Genomic DNA, 21,437 nt, shown 5'->3' on the forward strand with positions numbered 1-21,437 from the left:
AGAAATGCAAATAACAGCAGAATTGAATGTAGCTCAGCCTATATTTATATTCTATATTATATTCAATGGCAGATACAAATATCTCACAGTAGTGTTATGTGAGCTCCTGAAAAATAGCCTGGTTTTTGAAAATACAGATGTACAAGTTCTTCAGATGGACTTTATTTGCACATATACAACTTAAATGTATTTCATATTGAAATTTTTTAAAAGAATATTGGTTCATAAAAAATGGACATATCTCTCCCTTTTAAATTAAAACATGTTTATTTTATGCAAACACAGAAGAGTGTTTGGCAATTTTATTAAACGTATTTACTCTAGTCTCCTTTATTGACTTAAGCGAGACTTCAAATAATTTACTCTGGTATAGAACTATTCTGTACAGCGAGGCTCGGGGGAAGAGTACACAGTAATGGCAGATGTTACTCTGAACATCAGGTACCAGTCTGCCACCACGGGGCTAGAGGCATCTACTCTCTCAGCTCTGTCAATGTGAATCATACAAAGATGTATACACGTAGAGCAGAGAGAGAAGATCCTGTCACAGAGACACTGAACAACTGCCTTCACCAAGCTATGCAGCAGGAGACCTAAATTATGTATCATAAAAAGATACAGACATGCTGTTCTTAGATCCTCCCTCTCAAAAATAAAAAAGATTTGAAGTGTGTTTATTAGAATCGTGTATATATCTTATAGATGAATCATTCCCTCTGTGTCCAATGTGACATTGTGTACTTCTATGTGGCACAATCATAAACTGCGAAGAAAAATTGTCGATTGTTATTCTTATCCTGTATTATTTTTGGCCATGCATTAGCAGCAGACATGGTAAGGACCGTGTTTTTGAGATGATGATGGGTGTAAGTGGGGACACACTGCAATGCATGCCCATCATCTCCCTTTCTCTCTGCAAATGTAGAAACATTTGTCATTATTCTGCCATTTACTCTCCTTCATCTCTATGATAAATGCATTGTTGAAAGGTTTTCACCAAGACAAGGTCTCTGTGATTCAGCCATTCAGTGACTAAGTGCGAACTGATATTTTTGATATCCCTGTGTCTAGACGTGCTTATGTGTTTTTATAATTTCATGCATTGAATCTACCAAAAAAAAACAAGAATAAAAGGACAGGAGAAGCTGAAGAATATACCTGTCACATATTGTGCCGCAGATCAGGAACATTAACAACTATCTTCTGTAAATAATTTCTTTGTATGAGCAAATCAGTGAGTAAATAGTCAGTACTAATTTTGATTTACTAGTGCCATTTTAAAATAAGAATACAACCATTTTAATTATTATTTTGATTTGAATAATAATTTCATAAAAAGTACCAGTGCGTAAATAATAACTAATGACTTAGTGTGCCTTGAAATACTGACAGTGTAGTGAACAAGTTAGAATTCAAACATCCATACTGCAGAATGCTTCACATTTTCAGTCCCTGGGTTGAGGCTGTCAAAATGAGCGCAAATTAAAACATGAAAAAAAAATTTTAGTGGCCGTGAAATCATCATCTCTTGTCCTTTTCATTGTGGTTCCCTTCCATCTGCAGGCAAAGGCCCTGGAGTTTCACCTCACTATTTTCTTACTCGTGAATACATTTACACACACACACACACACACACACACACACACACACACACACACACACACACACACACACACACACACACACACACACACACACACACACACACACACACACACACACACACACGCACGCTCAGTCATCCATAGATGCAATCAACCACGTTACATTCAGTGTTCTGCAGCTTAGAGCTTTGACGAGAAAATCCAGATCAAGACTGCGCTGCAACTGCAATCAGAAAATCAAACTACTTGTTATTTTCAAACGAGCCGTTCATCAACAATTGATGATCTCAGAGAGATCATCAATTGTGAGGTCCAGAGTGATGGATTTTATTTATTTATTTTTACTGAATCAGTGTGTTTTAAGTTTTTATTTTAATGTTTAAGTCTTTCCAAAAATGGCCCAAGGACTTGTGTGCTCCCACAAATGGATCCTGTCTCCTATTGAACTTTCTCATGGCAGACACTATGACAATAATAATTTCTTTTAAGCGTTCCAGTTCCTTGACTCTTGTATTATACATGACTGGTTCACTGGAGTTACTGGGACCCTTCATACCACAGTGCCTTAACTAATATTATTAGTTACATCTGTGCTTTTCCTGCCAAGACGAGTCGAAATGAGAAAGTTCTAGTGGATTACCTAAAGTTTAAACAAAAAACACTGTTTATGCTTGTGGCACTGTACTGGTATATTAAATGTGACTGTCTTTTCTCATGTCACTGTTTGCTAAAAGGCAGCACATTGTGCTTGTACATCAGCGGCAAATGACATAAAATTTACTGATGGCAAATGTTTATTGATGCATTCATTTCCTACATAAAACCACCCCACGCTCTTCTTGATACCTTCTCTGCGCTTCCTCTTCTTTGGTTAAGTATTTGTTTACTGTAGGGTTGCTTTGAAAGTTCACACCCACCTTTCTGCTGCGAATGAAACGAGATGGCAAACACACATTTTCCATTCAAACTCAAGAACAGTTTACTGCTAGGGTAAAGTGTTTCAAAAAAACAAAAAACAACCAAACCATTTTCCTGTTAACCTTGTATGGCAACAACACGTCTTCTTTTTGCTTTCAGGCCAGTGAAAGTACAGTCTGAATGCCTTTCGTTCCACATGTCTCATCATTATGTTGTTGATTGTGGGGAAAAGGGGATGGAGAAATGAGAGACTCTGAAAGGCAATCTTGCTCGCTAATGGCCTGCAAAGTTATCAGTTGCGGCTTAGTGAAGCTTAAAGCGGCTTCATTGGGATGTAATAGCTGGCAAAGTTGTCCTCCATGCACTCTAGCTAATCCTTCCTTAGGGGCTTTCTCTCACAATCAGAGATTCATGGAAAGAGGCACAAAGAGACGGCTGGATGAAGCAAGTAAGAAAATGATGACGACAAAAGAAAATTGCAATCAGGCACAAGATGAAAAGAAATTTAAATGGCAACCAAAATACCATCAGGATTGAAGCTTTAGATGATGCCGGCGAGTGTTATGAGCCTTATTTAGGCAAGCTGCAGAGCGGATCACCTCTGTTTCATTCTGCCCTCCTGTAAAGCACTTTTGTGAAATTATTCAAACATGGCAGCAGGTTAACTCTTATTCATTCCAATGTGAACACTGCTCGTTGTCGTTCCCTGCCGCTGGAGCTCACACGCAGAATTTCCTGTTTGATACCCACTCTGCTCATGCTTCTCCATTTCAAAGGAAGAAATACCAGCAGCCCTGGGGGATAAATCTTAATCCTTTTATTTATCTTAACAGCGAGTCTCCTGCTTTGTCCCTCTCTCTGTTTGGGCTTCAAAGGTAATTTGAAAAAAATTTGTTGTACCTCTTTGTTGATGCATTTTCTGTGTTTACCACATGTCATCACCATGTCTGGCTGTTCTTCTTGGCATATTTAAAAACAGCAGGTTTCTGACCACTGTACCTTCAAATTTTGGTTCGATTATTTTGCCTCTTGAAGCTCCATTAGTTGTCCTCCTTTGGAAAAATTACATCAAATTCTGTTACACATTTCAGTGCACTGATTGCTACACATACTCTCAGTTGTGTTTTTGTGTGCCAGATATTTCCTGTTTTGAGAATTGCTGTTTCTGATCAAAACACTTGAGTAGGTTTTACTTTAAATGCTTAACAGTGCACTTTTAGTGGTGCTAATTTACTTTATTCTAAAAAATTTCATGGAAACTACAGTTTCTTAATCAAACAAAACTCAACCTGAGAAAGAACAAAACACATTTCCACTTTCCCATTCCAGTGAATGGTGAAGCGGTCTCAGACTTTTTGACCCCACTGTGTGTGTGTGTGTGTGTGTGTGTGTGTGTGTGTGTGTATGCAGTCATGAACCAATTATATAAAAGAAAAAACTACAGTGCTTTTAAATTAAGTGATAAAGTTAATGTTTCTCAATAGGCCCATAGGAACTGATTTTCTAATTTTATGTGCAGCAAATAAAAACATGCCATAACCCTGAGCTGAAAAGGCCGCTGCATGTAAAACGGTCAGATTATCGTATAGCTGGAAACAATCCCAACAACACAATCTACTAGCACTTGTGTCCTACCCCTGTCTGATTTCAGCTTCTTTAATGCTTTGAACAACTTTCTACATACTAAAGCTACCGTATGTTTTTAGATACACACACAGAGGGACCCGCAGGTCAATACACTGACCTTGCCAGCAGGCGCCCACAGTCAGCTGCGTATCAATCTTTGAAGCGTGGATTGGCCAGTCATCCGTCACCAGGTAGGGTTCATAGGTCACACCATCCACAAATAGTGTCACTGCAGGAAATTCCACGTTGATCACATAATAGTGCCATTCCTTGTCGCAGATCTGCAAAGGGGAGAGAAAGGTTATCATATTACTGTACAGTACATTCTGCTATGTGACCACTTATTATGCATTCCAATGAGAAAATATTCCCGGTTTGCACATACACAAGAATAGGTCGGCCTTAGTCTGGCAACCACATTCTGTTTTTCAGGGTCTCATTTAGGTTAGAAGCATTTCTTTCATACTGAAGATGATGATATTTGCTCTAATCATGCAGCTGAAACCAAAGGCGCTTCTTTGAATGGTCCTCACCTTCCTTCCTTCAATGAAATAGATGCAACAAATTCCTCCCCATATTCCTGGATCATTTGCTCGCTGTCATCAGACAGATGCCATCTAATGAGCTGTTCATTAAAAGGCACACAAAGAGTGACAAACACGGCTGCAGAGGACCCATGCGCCACCCAATTTTTATCAACCATCAAGAACATTCTTTGATAATTTGGAGAACTTCTAAGGACCCATGCTGTTCTCGATCTTTCCCCTGCCTCTTTGCCCACCAAAAACACACCCACACATCCTTGTTTTTCTATATCTGTGGGGACCGGTCATTGACATAATGCATTCCCTAGCCCCTTCCCCTAACCTTAACCATCATAACTGAATGAGAAACCCCAACCCCAACCCTAACCCTAACCTAAACCTAATTCTAAACTGAAACTGAAGTCCTAACCCTCAAAAAGCCATTTAAACTTGTGGGGTCCGGCATTTTGGTCCCCATAAAGCTGCTTTCAGACCCCACAAATATAAAAAACAAATAACAGACATTTCTAAAATTTGATCATCTGGAACCAGTGAATTGTTTTACATTTTAGCTTAAAAATGAGTAAAATGATTACACAATTATCAAATTAGCTGACGATTAATTTTCCGCCGACCGATCAGTCAATTAATTGGATTCTTGTTTCAGCTCTACAAAGCTTTTGCTCTCAAACCACTGGATACAGTGAAGCACAGTTGAGCAATAACATGAGTTTTGAATTCAATTCCATATATTCCATCGGCTGCTGAAATGCAGGTTTGAAGGTGAGTAAAAACATGATGGGAAAGATTCTCATGTTGCCAACTTGCAAGTATTAATGATCATGCAAGTTTTAAACCTTCAATAACTGATTTTTTTGGCGACTTGGGGGCACCGAAAAAAGTAGTGAATAAAACACTGACATATCATCACCTTTTAAGTCGATATGGCACACTTGTCAGTGAATAATTGCTTCATATCCAGCATTTAAGGGACAACATTAAATTTTTGCACCTTTAGCACCTAAATGCTCTGTGTTCTTCATCAGCTAGCCACTGTATGCCGACAGAATATTTCCCCCTTTGACAACTGACCTGCCCAGGATGTAGAATGCACACCTTCACGTCATATTAAGTTTTAGATGTTATATGCTGTAAAAATGCTAAATATAAATGCTGCTTTCACCTATTTTTAGGATGAACGACCCATACAATACTGTACAGGTTCCTGAAAGCAACAACACATCTTCATCTTTCTCACTCCAGATCACAGTAAAATGTGAAAAATATCGATATGTCGATTTAAACCACTTAAACTGTGCGTGTATTTACTTGTAAAGTGTTATTTCAAGGTAGGTAAATACAGTTTCAAAGGGTTTAACAACCTGGTGGAGTCTTAAAAGGTTTATAAGTCCTCATGTTATTCTCTCTCTTGTTATGGCCATAGCACATGTTTTTCTGTAATCGGTCTGGTGTGAAGGATTTGGATGAATTAACAGCAAACCATTTATTCGCAGTGAAGAGGAAAATATCTGCTAATTTGAGGTGCACAGAGAAAAACAGCAGGAAAGAATACAGCATTTAGAAGGATTTTCATTTGTTAGGTTTCTTTCTAAGGCTCAGTAGCCACACGCAAAGACACACACACACACACACACACACTCAGGTAGTTTATTCAAGCTGTGATATGAACTAATGGGGTTGAGACCTGTAGTGGAGCAACCAGGAATCTCCAGGGATGTTTGATTTAGAACGTTGAGTCTCAATCTTTACGAGTGTGAAGAGACAGAAATTCCCACAGGGTGTCCCAGACACCCCACCCCCACAGATTCACATCTCTCAGCAGATACTCGGATAAATATGCCTAGTTGCCATGGTTTCTATGCATGTGCTTTCTTATATAGTTTCATCAGCTCTGATCCAGGATTTGTATGTGTAATTGACTTGGCAGTAGGAATGAATTGCCACTTTCATTTAGCCACTGGCTCACTGACTGCCTGTTGAGGTGAGTGCAAAGTTACGTGTCTCTACAATTATCTGCACTGACTGTGTTGGTGACTGTCTCCCCTTATACTGCACTTACTATTCCCAAAGCACTGATTATGTGGAGTTTACAAAAGTATGACCAGATAATAGTTCAACAGCTGCACAATGCATAGGCCTTTTAATGAAAAAAAAAGAAAGAAAGAAAAACAGCGGACACAAATCTGAGAATAAATTACAAATAATAAAATGAAATTTACAGTGAGAGAAAAAGACATTGCTTTACATCTTCCTAATTTAGCTGCCAATCTCTCTCTTGCTCTTCCCTTTTCATTCTCTTCATCTTATCTCATTCCTCCACTTTGCCCCTACTCCCCTAACCCCATAACAATGGAAAATACAACACTGCTGATTCACTGATTTCAGTTAGATAATTCTAATGTTCCTGACCTCTCCCTGTCAAAATACAATATCAGTACACACTTCCAGTGCTAGGTCTTTTTTGGGGCAGAATCAAACATGAAGCATTTGATCTTCTTGAGCTATCTGGACTTTGACGTTAGTTACATCTGTCTTGGATAAGCATGACGTTTTTCCTGCTATCTTTCTGGGGTACATTTATGCTGCCAGAGGTAAAAAAAAAAAAAAATCAGATAAAAATTTATACTGTCATGTATGAAACAAGACAAGAGTTTACATCTATGTTAGGAGCTCTGTGAGGTTATACTTGGAGGTAAATGCTAACACTAGCATGCTAAAATGCTCACAATGACAATGCAAACATACAGTTGTTTAGAGAGTACAATGTTTACCATGTTCATTCTCTTAGTTTAGCGTGTTAGCATGCTGTCATTGCCACTAAATACAAAGTAATATCATTAAATTGGTAGGTCTCTGGTAAATGACCAATCAAAATTTTGACCTGGGGGTAGCGCTAGATAAGAAAGAGATCACCAAAGAGATTACAAGTTATCCTGAGGTTGATATGAATGTATGTACTAAATTTTTCGAAATCCATTTAATAAGGGTTGAAATATTTCACTCTGGACCAAAGTGGTGGACTGACAGACCAACACTGCCATCCATAGAGCCATGCCACTAGCATGGCTAAAAAATATGGCAAGAATAGAGTTCAGGCAGTATGGAGATATGACAGCGACAAACTGAGTTACATTATTTTTCTCAAACAGTAAAGCTGATTGTTTCTCCTGTAATCTCTTATCTTGTGCTCACCCAGTCTTTCTCTCTGTATTTAAGTGTAGTAACTGATAGAGTGGGTGCTGGGCAGAATGGCAGAAATTGAGGGCACGAAAAAATAATGTCAATGTCCATATACTTGTTTAAGAATGCATGCATGGTGACTGCATGTGTGAAAATCCATGGGTTTTCGGCACACTCGTAATCAGACTTTATTGTATGAATGTTAAAACACAAAGGGGTCATTAGGGTTATTTAGATTCAGCTGATAATTCTCTGGAGGTGCATCACCACCAGAGACGCCTCTCATGTAGTAGTCATTTGATCCATTTTTAATATCAACATATTCATTTGTTTAGCTTTTTGGCCTGTTTTTGGAGATGAAACTGATGCTCACAGAGGGTGCCTGCAGAGCCTGTGGAACTGCGTTATTGGTGTACAGGTTGAGAGTTTTTGGTTTATCCTCACCATGATATTTTGTTTTCTTACTTTTTGTTTTTATTATTTGATGTGTGCACTCTCAAAATCATCTCTGTGGTTTAGGGGTGCAACTAATGATTATTTTTATATATAATTGACTCTTTCGCCAATTGTTTTCCCCAATAATCTATGAAATGTCAAAAAATAGTGAAAAATGTCCATCCCAGAGTCCAAGGTGACGTCTTCATGTCTTCTTTTGTCCAACCAGCAGGTCAAAACCAAAACTTATTCAGTTTACTGTTATATAAAACTGTCAAATCCACATATTTGAGAAGCTTGATTATTAAAATAGTTGCCAAGTAATTTCTGATTAATCGCGTTGGATTGACAGAGGTAACAAGGTCCGAGTTTTAGCTGCAGGAGCAGAAACAAGTACGACCTACATTTAATTACCCTGGACTAATGATCAAATCTGAATTGGACTTCGTTTACATAAAACATCCGTTGTTGAAACATAAACAGTAGTCTGTACAGCACTACCGGCTGTATGTTCTGTGTTCTTTTGTTAATGTATAGCTTTGCCATTGACCAGGGTGAGTATTGAGCACTAACTAGCAGCCAGATGGTGCTTAATATTAATGTGGGTGTATGTTTGTCCACTTTGACAGGTTGTCAAGCATCATGTGGTGCATTCAAAGTTTTCCAGTGGACAGGGATCTTCTTCTGTCTTTTCTCAGACATTTCCCTGCAGATTATTCACGTCCATTTTTTACTATTCATTCATTTTAAAGTAATTCTCATTTGGCCCATGAATAATTTGTGTTGTCAGTCCAAATGCTGTGTCTTTTGTTGGTTTATAATTAAAAAGGGAACACAGTGGACTCATGTTGACTTGAAACACAGCCCTTTAACGAAGATACGGTCGGTGACATTTTCCAGCCTGAGCACCGTGACTCACACTGCTCCTCTTTACAATCATTTCTTTCAAAACACCTCACAAGATGGTCTTTTTCGACTTTTTATTCTTCTTTTCCCTTTTATTATTGCTATATGTAAACCAGAGAGAGGGAGGTGAGGTAAAAGAAATGGGAAGTCAGGATGGAGGAGAGAGGAGAGGAGTCTCTGTGTGTGAAGTGTCATGGCTGTTGTAATGATAAGGTCAGAGGAGATGACCGTGTCACTGTGTTTCCATGTCAGTCCCTCTGGATTCCTCCTGTGAAGGACACAGAATACCCATCAGCACAAACTGCTGAGCAGCAAATAAATATTTCCAACAGGTGGATTTCAGACTATTACAGCTCAGTGCTTTTAAATAAAAGCAGAAAAAAAGAGCGAGTTAGAGCAGACGAACTAAACGACTATAGACAAACGTTAATGTTATTGCTGCTTTTTGGAGTCAGTTGGCAAAAGTACGTTATGTGACTATTGTAATTAAGTTACAGCCTTGAATCCAATCCAGCGCTCAATTTGTTTATGTTGCTGACTGTTTAAACTGAGATTCACACACATACAGAATGCAAACACACATGCGCGCACGCACACACGCACATCATTAGTAGATACCATCAGCAGTACTGTCCTTGCTGATGAGGCACGTTTGTATACACATTGCTTGTCTGAAGGCACGTTAGTCAATGGGACCACGAAAATACTTCTCCTCTGCAACACTTCAACAAGACAGAGAATTTTGAAACACTGTCATGAGCTGGTCCCAGAGCAGGGTGCAGGCCAGAGCGGTCCCGCAACAGAGAGAGAGACAGAGAGAAACAGGAACAGAGGCAGAGGTAGAGAGAAACTAAGACCATGTCCCTGCTAAAGTACGTACATTTTAAAATATGTTTTTTTTTCCCCCTCAATTTTGGACTTCTTTTCAAACTAAATTGCTGTTTTCCAACACCAAAAACAGAATATTTTGAAAAGTACTTTCCAGATGGGGTCACATGATAGAGTCACTGATATTTTTTTTGATAGACTATTTCTACCTTTTTGATGGGTTAAACCTCTTTTGCTGAATAACCGAGGGAAACATTAATTTAAGAGAATCTCTAAGGAAGCCAAAATATGGAAAAATGGCAACAGTATTTACTCAGATGAAAACTTTTCATCTTTCTTACTTACTTCTATCGCTCAGAATGCCAAAGATTTGTGTCCTAATGGAGCAGAAATTCAGCTGACTACAATCTAATCGTGACAGAATGAACAGCTGCTTTTTACACTGTGCCAAAAGGATTAATGAAATGCCTTATTTCAGCATTTCATTAAAAACTTTTTTGAAGTTTTTTGAATCCTGGCACTTAAACATTTTGGATCTTGAGACCAAGCAAGGTCATTTTAAGACTGACAGGGGCCTTTTTGATATTAATTAGTATATTAACACCAGTGACATGCCCACACATGTGCTTTCAATTTTTTAGCTTGATCAGACCTCTTCTCGGGACTATATGTGCAGGTACAGACTGTGCTTGACCGACCTCTCCTTCTCCGGCCTCTTAGTTTTATCCAACCTTCAAACCTTTTAGGCCATTTTCACAGCGCAGGTATTACTACTAACATTAAGGATAGCTCTGTTCTATTCAAGCCTCCCACTAAACCTGGGGAGTCACTATATGGATTTTAGCCCTGACCTGGTCGAACCTGACTAATTTTAGAATCAGGTTGAATTTCTGCCCAATTGGTTGTTTTTTGATGTTCAGTTTAAGAGGGGTTATAATCCCAGATTAATTGCCTGAATGACAGATGACCTTGCTCTCAGGCAATCAGTTGGGTTTCTGGCATGTCAGAAATTTGACAAAAGATCCGTTATAAAGTGTTACTTTCCATTCATAGTAGAATTGCTGCAGAAGGAATGATAGATGCTTGAATAAAATTTATTGGAATTGTTAATGGCCAAAACCATGCTTATTGTCAGTGCAAGCAGCCACATCTTGACCGATTGATCAATCCGTACAGCACAGGTGCAGAACGACCAATTAAAAGATAGTGTGAGTTAAAAAAAAAAAGAGATTAGTAAATATGCACATGGTCTGCCCATCTTAAAGCCATGACAGTGAACTAGCGTGCATAACACCAGGACCCTGAAACTGAAGCAGCTAAACATTATTCAGCCATCATTATTTTTATTATTTACACCTCTGCTTTTTCCTACCGTGACTGACTTTGTCAAAATGTCTTCTGTGAAAAAGGCCTACTCTTTTTAGTACACATTGTTTGGTGACATCACGTGATTCCCAGCACAACTCCAATCCCCATCAACCAGCAGAAGTCTAATCAGTAGGGATAATTAAAAACACCTGTGTGAGCGTACAGGGTTTTTAAATTAGGAAAGGGACCGCCAGGGAGGTGCTTCACTCATCCCACAATTTCTAAAATAGAAGGGAATTATTCACACTATTTCTTCCTCTGAACTTGGATCAAACAAGAACACAGAAGGAGGAATGCTACGGTACTGTACATACATCTGACAGGGCAATCTCCAAGGTATTTACACTGATATTATATATAAAGCACAATTTTCTTGCTACATTGCTCTCTTCCTACATAATTCTGTGAGTTGACTTTGTGTTTCTAACCCTGATATTGACACGTCACTTCCCAGCTCCACTCAGCGTTCCAAACTTGTCTATTTTTTTTAGTGATCTGGATATCTCAAATATTTGCTGTATGCCTCAGAGAGAAAAATATTCATTCTCCTCCTCCAGGTATTCTTAAAGACACATTTCCTCCTTGTTTTCTGAACTGTGTTAGGTAGAATCGGGGACTATACAACTGGTCTCCAGACACTTTCTGATCATTCTGCTATTACTGTAACTATCTCCCTTCCTTATAGAGATTCAGCGTGCAAACACTAGTGACTAAACACTAGCTTACTGAGCCAGATTCCCTTAGTTGACTATATTACCATGCAATAGCATTGTTTGATTACTGAGAGTAAAACAGCAGATGTAAGCCCGTCTATCGTGTGAAAATCTGTCAAGGAATATTTACAAGAGGCCATTACATCTTCGACATGGGCATGAAAGAAGGAAGATCTGAAGAGCTGCTTGGACTTAGAAAATTCTATACAGTCTGAGGGCTGAATTTAAGTTGTCACCCAAAGGATCTCTGGCAAAACAATTAGATGCTTCCTGCTCAGTATTAGACCAACTACTAACAAGAAGAGCAGAGTCCCAGATCTTTAATTATTGTGCCAAACAGAGGTTATATGAATCACGTAATAAACCAGATTGGTGTAATGTGAATCTTGCTTTGGAGGAAGCAAATCCAGCATTGGGGCATTCTGAATCTGCTGACATAACAGAAGAATGAGGACATTCTGCTGGCTGCTGAGTAGCCCTTTCAAGGGTCAAGTTGATGCATTGGAGAGGTTGAGGATGGAAGGAGACTTATTTAAATGGATACAAACCAAATATAACGGAGTTCAGGTCTGTTTAATGTGACAAAATGTGCCTGTCGGGTATGCCCATATCAGGCTTTTGCTGATGTGAAGGATATAATGATTGGTAATTATTGGCGCATGATTTGTCTTGTATGTTAACAATATTTTTTTGCTGCTGTTCTCTCCAAAACTATTGATTGCTTACTTTCTGTGAATTTACCATTTGCAAGATTAATTTCAGTGAATCTGAAGCTCGCCTTTAGGCACCACTTCCCTCCATCCTCTTTTTCTCATCTGTCTTGTTCCATGCTCCTTTCTCTGAGCTACTTTCTGTCCTTCCTTCTATCCCCACCTCCACCTCACCACTCCCTCCTAACTTCCACCTCTCTGTTCTTTCTCTCTCCATCTCCTTTGTTCCTATTCACATTTCTCGCCCCTCCTCTGCTCGCCTCTCCTCGGCCACTGTTGTGGGACTGCATTATTGATGCCAACCTATTATTTGTCAGTGTGGTGTTAGGGAATGACAAGGATTGTGAAATTAAGAGAAATATAAAATAAAATAAAAAAAACAGTAGAAGAAATAAAGAAAGGAAATGACCTTTGCTTACATGCTCAACAAAAGCTGCACTACTGTATAACACATCTTGTTATACAAAAGCAGCTTATTTCTTTCTTATTTAATACTCACAACTCCACAAAATAATGTCAGGTTTTGTACTAGATTAAAATAAAAATATACTTATCTAAAAACTGCCTCAACATATACTGGCAGTTTTGCCAGTGTAAAAAGAATAATGTTTTATGAAATTATGTTTTGCTGCAGGATTTTTGATGTCTGTCTATCTGTCGGTTCATGAAGCAATATAATATCAGTGAATTGAAATTGTACATTAGGGTCAAAACAAAAAAGATTTTTTTTTTGCCTAAAGTAAAGGCAGGAGTTACAGAGGGAGGATACTAGACTCACATCGAGACAGAGAGATGGAGAGATAGATGGAGTGAGAGAAAATAGAAAATAGAGCGATGGAAGAAACAAGGTGTCAATACATTAGTATGCTGACTGAATGCTTCTGTGGTGCATTTAGGGCACTCAGCACATCTGCTGAGTGGTCTATAAGTAGCAGACAGTGGCATTAAGTACCCTGTCTCAGCACACACACACTGCAAAGACATTTACATTTGGTGAGATGTAGTATCTCTACATGGGAGTAACACAGGAAGTGCCTAAAGGAGATAAAGTACAGCTGAGCTCTCAAATGAGGTCATTTGAAAAATAGAAGCCAGAATCGAAATAAACACACAAAGTGAAAATGTATGCGCTAGATGCTATGCTAAATATCTTCTCTGTTGCTCTGTCTTTTTCTTTTTTGCTCTCACAGAAAGGCGAAAAATGTGTTTCATCTTCGCCAGCCAGTGTTCTTTTATACTAAAGCATGCTGCATTCTGATTCCTTGCAATAGGATGACCTGCAAAATTAGAGTGATTCATAGTGAATAATATCAACACTGAAAAGTGAATAAACACAGCAATGCCAGAGAACAAATGATGCCAACAGTAATCGATTATGGATTTGTGTGAGTCTTTCATACAACAAAGAGCACAACTTCAAGGAGATTTTTTGAAAATGCCCAATTTTTTAAAACTTTTTGCACCTGTGTTACAAACAGACACATCCTTCTTGCACTGTCATTCCAGATGCTCTTTGCTTTATCCTTTAAAAAGATACTCTAATATACACTGCTCTGCTGCTAACTGCATTATAACACTCTGAGCGTTGATATATGAAATGCAAATAAGTTTAAATTGAAGTGAAGCATTTATCAGTTAGTCTCTTGTGTTTGAGATGAAACAAAATCGCTCTTTGAATAGGCACTTCAATCTCTCCTGGTATCTACAACAAACAGGCAGAGAGGCAATACACACTCTTACACACACACACACACACACACACACACACACACACACACACACACACACACACACACACACACACACACACACACACACACACACACCACCATCACCATCCAATTAATCTCCTGAGAAACAAAGGGAGGCTTCTAATCAACACAGGACAGAGAACAAGCCATGGCACAACAAGCGTGGTAATAACAGGCAGATAAGACAGATAATTGTAGATGCTGTAAAGACAAGCAGTGAGGGTGATTTTGTATCCTTTCAACACTCAGTCCCTAAAATCGAACTCAGACATAAATGATAAATAGCAGGGGGTCTGAGTTGTGGTGTAATTGGTGAAACTGGAACGTTTATCTGTGATTCACAACATGTGATCCACCACCAACGCCATGTCAATTGTACAGTTATCTTGGATTTATGTTAAGCAGCTGCCAACACAAATAAATCATTGGCTCTTTTAATCTTTTGCAAATCTCAGGCCTCAGCTGAGAAAAATACTGTGTATTTGTCTCACCTCACACCCTTTTGTTAACATGGATTTTTCCTACTCTATCTATAAGAACCCTGCTGTGAGTAAATAACACTGCATTTGTAAGGGTATAGATTAATGCTGAGTCACACACACATTTGTTCTGCATCTTACTAAGTTGGGCAAACTTAGAAAGCCATTAAAAGCACGAATCTTGATTTAGAATAGGACTTGTGTGTGAGTGAGTATCCTTTGGACAGCTGGATTGTACTGATAGGCTCCTCTCAACTCAGGGAGAGTGACTAATGTACATAAAGAGGAGTGATCCAGCCTCTAGTCCATTAACAAAGTCTGAAAAAGAAGTATGTGTGTGTGTGTGTGTGTGTGAGTGCATGGTCGTGTTCAAATATACGTCAGATTTTGACATTCCTTTGGAGTGTTCGATTGACATGGAAAATAGAAGCTTCTCTCTCTATGGCTCGCTCGCTTCCTTTCATCCCTCTGTGCCCCTCCCCTCTCGGGATGAGAATTGCAAAATCAATAGAGCTAAATGGAGTTGCCACGGAAGCCACCGAATGTCCTTTTTAAGTGCTGGAGGAAAAAGGACAGAAAAAAGCAGCTTGAACACCCCATAGTCACCTCTTCTCCTTCGTCCTCCCATCCATCAAAATCTTTTCTGAACAATCTCTACTACTCGCTGAACTTGTCCTCATTATGTAGCAGCTCATATCCTTAGATCATCTTATATTTGGTCCAGTTACTACTTTACAACAAAGTATTAATATGTAATTTGAATAATATATTGTATAACAAACAACTGTAGATTAAAAAAACATAAGTAGTGAGTAAAAAAGAACAGTGAGGACACTGAACACTGAGGTTTGACACAGTTAGTTACTCAGTTAGTTAAGCTCTATTTATTCAGAAAAGTCTCTTTGAGATCAAGAGCTCTTACAAGAGAGACCAAATTAATGAACAAATTAATGTACATATATCAAATATATTACAACAAGACAATTCAGTCACACAAACCAATCGCCAGCCACTGCCAAAGGTAAACTGACATTATGTTGTGATCTACAGTAGCACCGAGTATCTGCAGCATTGCTTTTTGAAGCTGTTGTTCTACAATATGTATTTAAATGCAAATTTAAATACAGGTTCATACCATATGTACTACATTTGAAATGACTGTTTTATCATTCTCTGTAATTCGCTTTATTTTTATGAAGAAATAAAATTAAACAAAATGAAAAAGAGGGTAAAAGCATAAATGCATACATGTAATTAGAACTTATTCAGCCTTTTTCACAGCAGACATTTCGGCTGTCTGAAATCACACCCTGTTTGTAATATAGTATAATACTGTCGGCAATTTTATTTGAGTGTCTTAGCGTGAAGTGTATGTGAAATGTAGTCCATCCCCCAATTCAGTGCCCTTTATAGATGCTAAAATTGCATTTTATAGAGGCTCAAATTACAGTGGTGAGACACTACAGTCGTCAGGGATGACGCAGTAATGCTCTTTTCAATTTACTGCTTACTAGAGTAGGGGAAAGCGAATGAGTGAATGGGAAGTAATTCTGCAGCTGGAGACATGTCATAACATGAAAAGCACAGGTGTAACTAGTAACATCAACAATGGCTCTGCTCTATCTTTCTACCTTTCCAGGCAGCCATTGTGGAATGCAGCCACCATTAAAGGGGCTATATGTAAGTTTTCGCTATCCCTACATAGCCACCATTAGCATTAACAGCTGTTTACTTAACAGTCTAGAAGAAACGTTGCAAATTCATTATCAAACATCATTCTTTTACTTGCCAGCGGTGGAAAACAACACCAATGTTAACTCTTTTTCTGCTTCTATTTCTTTCACTTCTTTTCTTTGCCATCTAACGTGGTTTCTTGCCTTCATCCTCTCATGGACGCTACAGTAACTCACTATCACCTCGTGACGTACAAAGTGGTATTACAAGAGGGGAAGGGCCCGGGCTAGCTGGTTAGCATGCTAACTTCAGTAGATATCTGTGTCACACAATACAGACGTCTTTGACATAACGTCAAAACTGTTACCTCTTTACATTCTGTTGTTAAATTATAGTTTTAAACTAAAATTCTTACATATAGCACCTTTAACGTTAATAATTACACATTTTCTTTTCCTGCCATGACATGTCAAAACATCTTAGGAGAAAATGCCTTTTTAGTGACAAATATTTTATCAACATTTCATGTTTAGTACTCATGTTTGAATTTATGGGTGTTGAACTTCATTGACCATTCAATAGTAATTTCGTCCTTTTGCTAATAAAAGCTGATAATGGATTTAAGAGGAATTTCAATGGATTTATGAATTACAATTGAGAAAACATGACAACATGATTATTGTTGTTTGCTGATGTTTATTGATTTAAGAGAAATAATTATTTTAAAAAATGCACGTGCCTGCATTTTCACTTGAGTTGTACAGTTTACTACACCTTCTGACTTCTTCAAAAAAATCCAAATAGAATATTGTATTCATAGAGGGCTGCAGCTGTTTTCAAAGACACAGTGTTCAATTTTCTTTGACATAAATACCGTGTGCTGCTTCAAGGCCGACATGAGGCACATAGTGGTTTCTTTCTAGACTCAACATTTTGAACTGTGATTCCACAATAACAGACTGAAATCAATTGTCAAAGAGGTAGAGACACCTGTTTCTGCTTTGGCAAGAACCTTTAGACAATAACGTAATCCAGCTGCAAAACTTGTTTTTCTCATCTATAAAACGTCACACAAAAATGTGTCAAACCAGTTCCACTAATGTACTGCTTTTTCCACCTGTACGTAAAATAAATAGTTGAGTGCATGGTCAGGCATCTGTCAAAGAAATATTTCAAAAAGCTCAGTAAATCAATATCATAAGTAGTATCTGAGAATCACAGAGTAGTTTTTTTTCCCTTATTCTGCCCATTTGCGCTCCTATGATATCATTTCTCTTGTTAACCTCCAGTATTTCAGACCGGGCTCCATCTATATTTAATGAGAGTCTCCGCACAAGTGATTTGTACTGGTGAGTAACAACACAAATTCGCTTTGACTGCACTGCCTACTTCCTCTGTGGTCCTTTACAAGATCTAAGTAAAGGAGAAAATGGGATCCTTGCTATCTATGCACTGTATATGTGTGTGGGAGAGAATGAGTCAGAGAGAGAATAACAGAAAGATAATGAGAGACAGAGAGAATGAGAAGAAGCTAGACTGAAATAGAACAGTGTCTTGAGGTTGTTTGCTAAGAAAACTCAGCAGTCTGCTACGTGGCTGCCCTTCTCTTCGTCGCATCCTCTTCTGTGGGCTTCAGGAGAAAAGAACGCTGGACTGAAAAACACTTTAAATCTACCTTTGACCTAGAACAAATAGCTACCTGGTTGAAAGCTACACATGAGAAAAATGCATTTTGTTGTACCTGTGACCCAAAACAAACAACTCTCTAGCTGAAAAGGTACACACCAGCACCAGCTGAGATAGTGGCAAGAAAACACACTGCGATGTTTGCATGCATCTCTCCTGACGCTAAAAACATAAGTCTTGTATATAATTTTTTTTCATGCAATTGTCCATTCGAACTTCAGATAAAAATCCAGATTATTAGTAGTTATAAGAGACGGCACACATGCAAATGCATGCTCACACATGCATGAGCACACACACGGAAAAACCCAGATACAAATCTCTTATAATCTGCTTAGTGAGCAAAAACTCTGGGGAGCTTGCTGTAATTATGAAGCATTTTCTAATAACTTCAGTCTGAGATGGATATATGCTGTATCCCAAAGGTGAACAATTAGATTAGATTTACATCTGCCATGCATTATTAGTGAGCTGGGGAGAGTCTGTGGAAAGGGGAGATTCCCTTACAAAAGAGAGTTCATTGGCTTATCATCAAACTCATCTCAGCCAGGGATTTTCTCTGCTCAGTGACTGCTTGGTGAGCTAGAGTGACTAGAGGCCTTCAGCTGGATGATTCTCATCCAAGCCTTCACCTTGCTGAGGTCTCCTTCAGCAAGATCTTTAATCCTGCCAGCTCCACAGTCACTGGTCTGCCCCAGCACTGTTATATCTTGAAAGGAAGCAGGGGGAAATAGATGTCACTATGTGGACTAAAAAAATGTATATTTAGGTAAAATACTTGTCTAGTGTAATTCAGAGGTAGTTTAAAGCATCATTCTATAAATCTGCAGGATACATCCAGGAAGCAAAGGACTGTACATGCATTTTTCGAGCCGAAGCAACTTCATGTGGTGCATCCTTTTCCTTTCAAATGCTTTCTGCAAGACTGAAACAGTAAGCCTTACTGCAAATTAGTTCAACAACTCCCCAGAAGCATGACAGATAATCGAGATATGCTGCTGGGTGAGCTATTATCCATATCTAAACAGACTTTTCACTTTGGATCTACCCTGTTATCTCCTACCGTGAGCAGAAGAAAGTGATGGAAGGCCTCTAGTAATTACAATGGAGAGCCTCTCCCTTCCCTATACAAATAATAATGGCCCTTCACCTGCTGCAGGAAATCACCCTGAATCTACACTCGCACTCAAATAGGACACAGATCAGCTGACACACACATATATGCACTCCTCACCTGCTCCAGTTTCCAATGGAACTCGGCAGGTCTGAAAGTGTCGACCTGAGTGAAATCTCTTCTGAGCAGGAACACCAGGCGGCAGTTGTGCACATACAGAGAGTAATGGTGGCGGTTCATCTCTGAAACAGGAACATCACAGACATGGATGGTCACACAAACACATGCACACAATTAAACATAATTTTACGTTATACAGCATATTTATCAACATTATTCCCTCCACTTCGAGGGGAAAAACTGATGCACCTGTTCCTTAATTTTTTCTTTTGGAGGCGATTTGAGTTTTTTCTGGGACCAGTGAAAAGCTGTCATACATCACAGCTGTGTGAAACACTAGACTCTTTTCAGCTAGTGGAAACTGGTTCTCCATATCAAAACTCAGTAGTCAGCATGTCAGAATGAATGTGGTAACAGAGTGCATGCTGCTGGTACATCTATTTTTTGATTATCAACTGGTGTCTGTATAAGATAGCGATGGAAGGTGAGTTCCACTTATTATGCTTTTATAACACACCTAAATAATCTTGAGGCGGGATGAGGTGTGGGTTGTGCAACAGATTCTCTTCTACATACCACACAACGTCACAGTGATGAGCTACTGGTTGCCTTTTAAAAACAATGTTTATGTTGTTTTTTGTGAGCAGCCGTAGACCTAGTTTCGGTGTTAAGATGTTTGTCATTCGGTGCATGTATAAGTACAAAATCATGACAAAGATGTTTTGAAAACTTAACATTATTTGATTTCTTATGACAAGGGTCAAAGACAGCATGCTCAGCAATTTCAAAGCAATTCAAAATGTGAAGAAAGGCAATTTCATTTATTTTTTTTACTATTATACTATCAATATTGTTTCATTTGTTGTCTGTCCATATAACTGTATTGTGCCAAAATCTCATACTGGAATATCAAGGTTCACCATTCTCATGCCTCAATGGATGACAGCATGTTATATTGTACCAAATTCTACCACAGAAAGAGTTCTTGAGTACATTTTTTCTAAAAAAAGAATATAGGCTATTTTATGGGTAAACCACTAAGAAAATGTTTGACTTAATGGGATAAATGTGAATATAAGTTATGAACAGTTTGGTAATTATACTGACATGTCACTTTGTAGAGAGAGAATGCTTTGATAATTATCATGATTGTAATGTTTGGCCATATCACCTACCCCTAATATCACCTTATTCAGGGCAATGATAGGAATACGTGGCCATTTTATCACAGTGCATCGCTGATCTGTCCCTAATGCTGAGCCTTCAGACACCATTCATATTCTTTAGCCACAACATTACAATTGAAACTAGAATTACCACCACGCGATTGTATGCCTCTGCCAACCAGTCAAGCTGCAGTTTACCTCCATGTCTGTCCAGACTAATAATATATGTGGTGAAAACTTGGAAGGAATTTTAAAAAGGTATTAAATGTATTTTGTCATAATTAGCATATGAATGGTTATGGCCAAAAACATTTTTTGTGAGGTCATGGTGACTTCGGCCTATGACCACCACATTCTTATCAGTTCATCCTTGAGTCCAAGTTGACGTTTCTGCCAGATGTAATGAAATTCCCTCCAGGTGTTCCTGATATATCGCGCTCACAAGAATGGGACGAACATGAGGTCACAGTGACTTTGACCGTAGACCTCCAAAATTGAATCGGTCCACCCTTGAGTTCAAGTGAACGTTTGTGCCAAATTTGAAGATATTCCCTCCAGGCGTTCCTGAGATAATGCATTCACGAGAATGGAATGGACGTAAGGACGTAATGACG

At 38.6% G+C, this 21,437-nt stretch overlaps 1 protein-coding gene across 4 annotated transcripts in view; it reads right to left on the minus strand.

Annotated features, from left to right (window-relative positions):
- Positions 1-21,437, minus strand: part of LOC120798793 (calsyntenin-2-like) — a 148,673-nt gene that overhangs the window by 12,042 nt on the left and 115,194 nt on the right. For all 4 annotated transcript variants that reach the window (XM_040143440.1, XM_040143438.1, XM_040143441.1 and 1 more), the window contains 2 exons: positions 19,658-19,779; positions 4,267-4,429 (listed from right to left, as the gene is read on the minus strand). In XM_040143440.1, coding sequence (XP_039999374.1) covers positions 4,267-4,429; positions 19,658-19,779 — 285 coding nt within the window. The remainder of the gene's footprint in view (positions 1-4,266; positions 4,430-19,657; positions 19,780-21,437) is intronic.

This window comes from Xiphias gladius, chromosome 14 (assembly GCF_016859285.1).
Source record: "Xiphias gladius isolate SHS-SW01 ecotype Sanya breed wild chromosome 14, ASM1685928v1, whole genome shotgun sequence".
Taxonomy (NCBI): Eukaryota; Metazoa; Chordata; class Actinopteri; order Istiophoriformes; family Xiphiidae; genus Xiphias; species Xiphias gladius.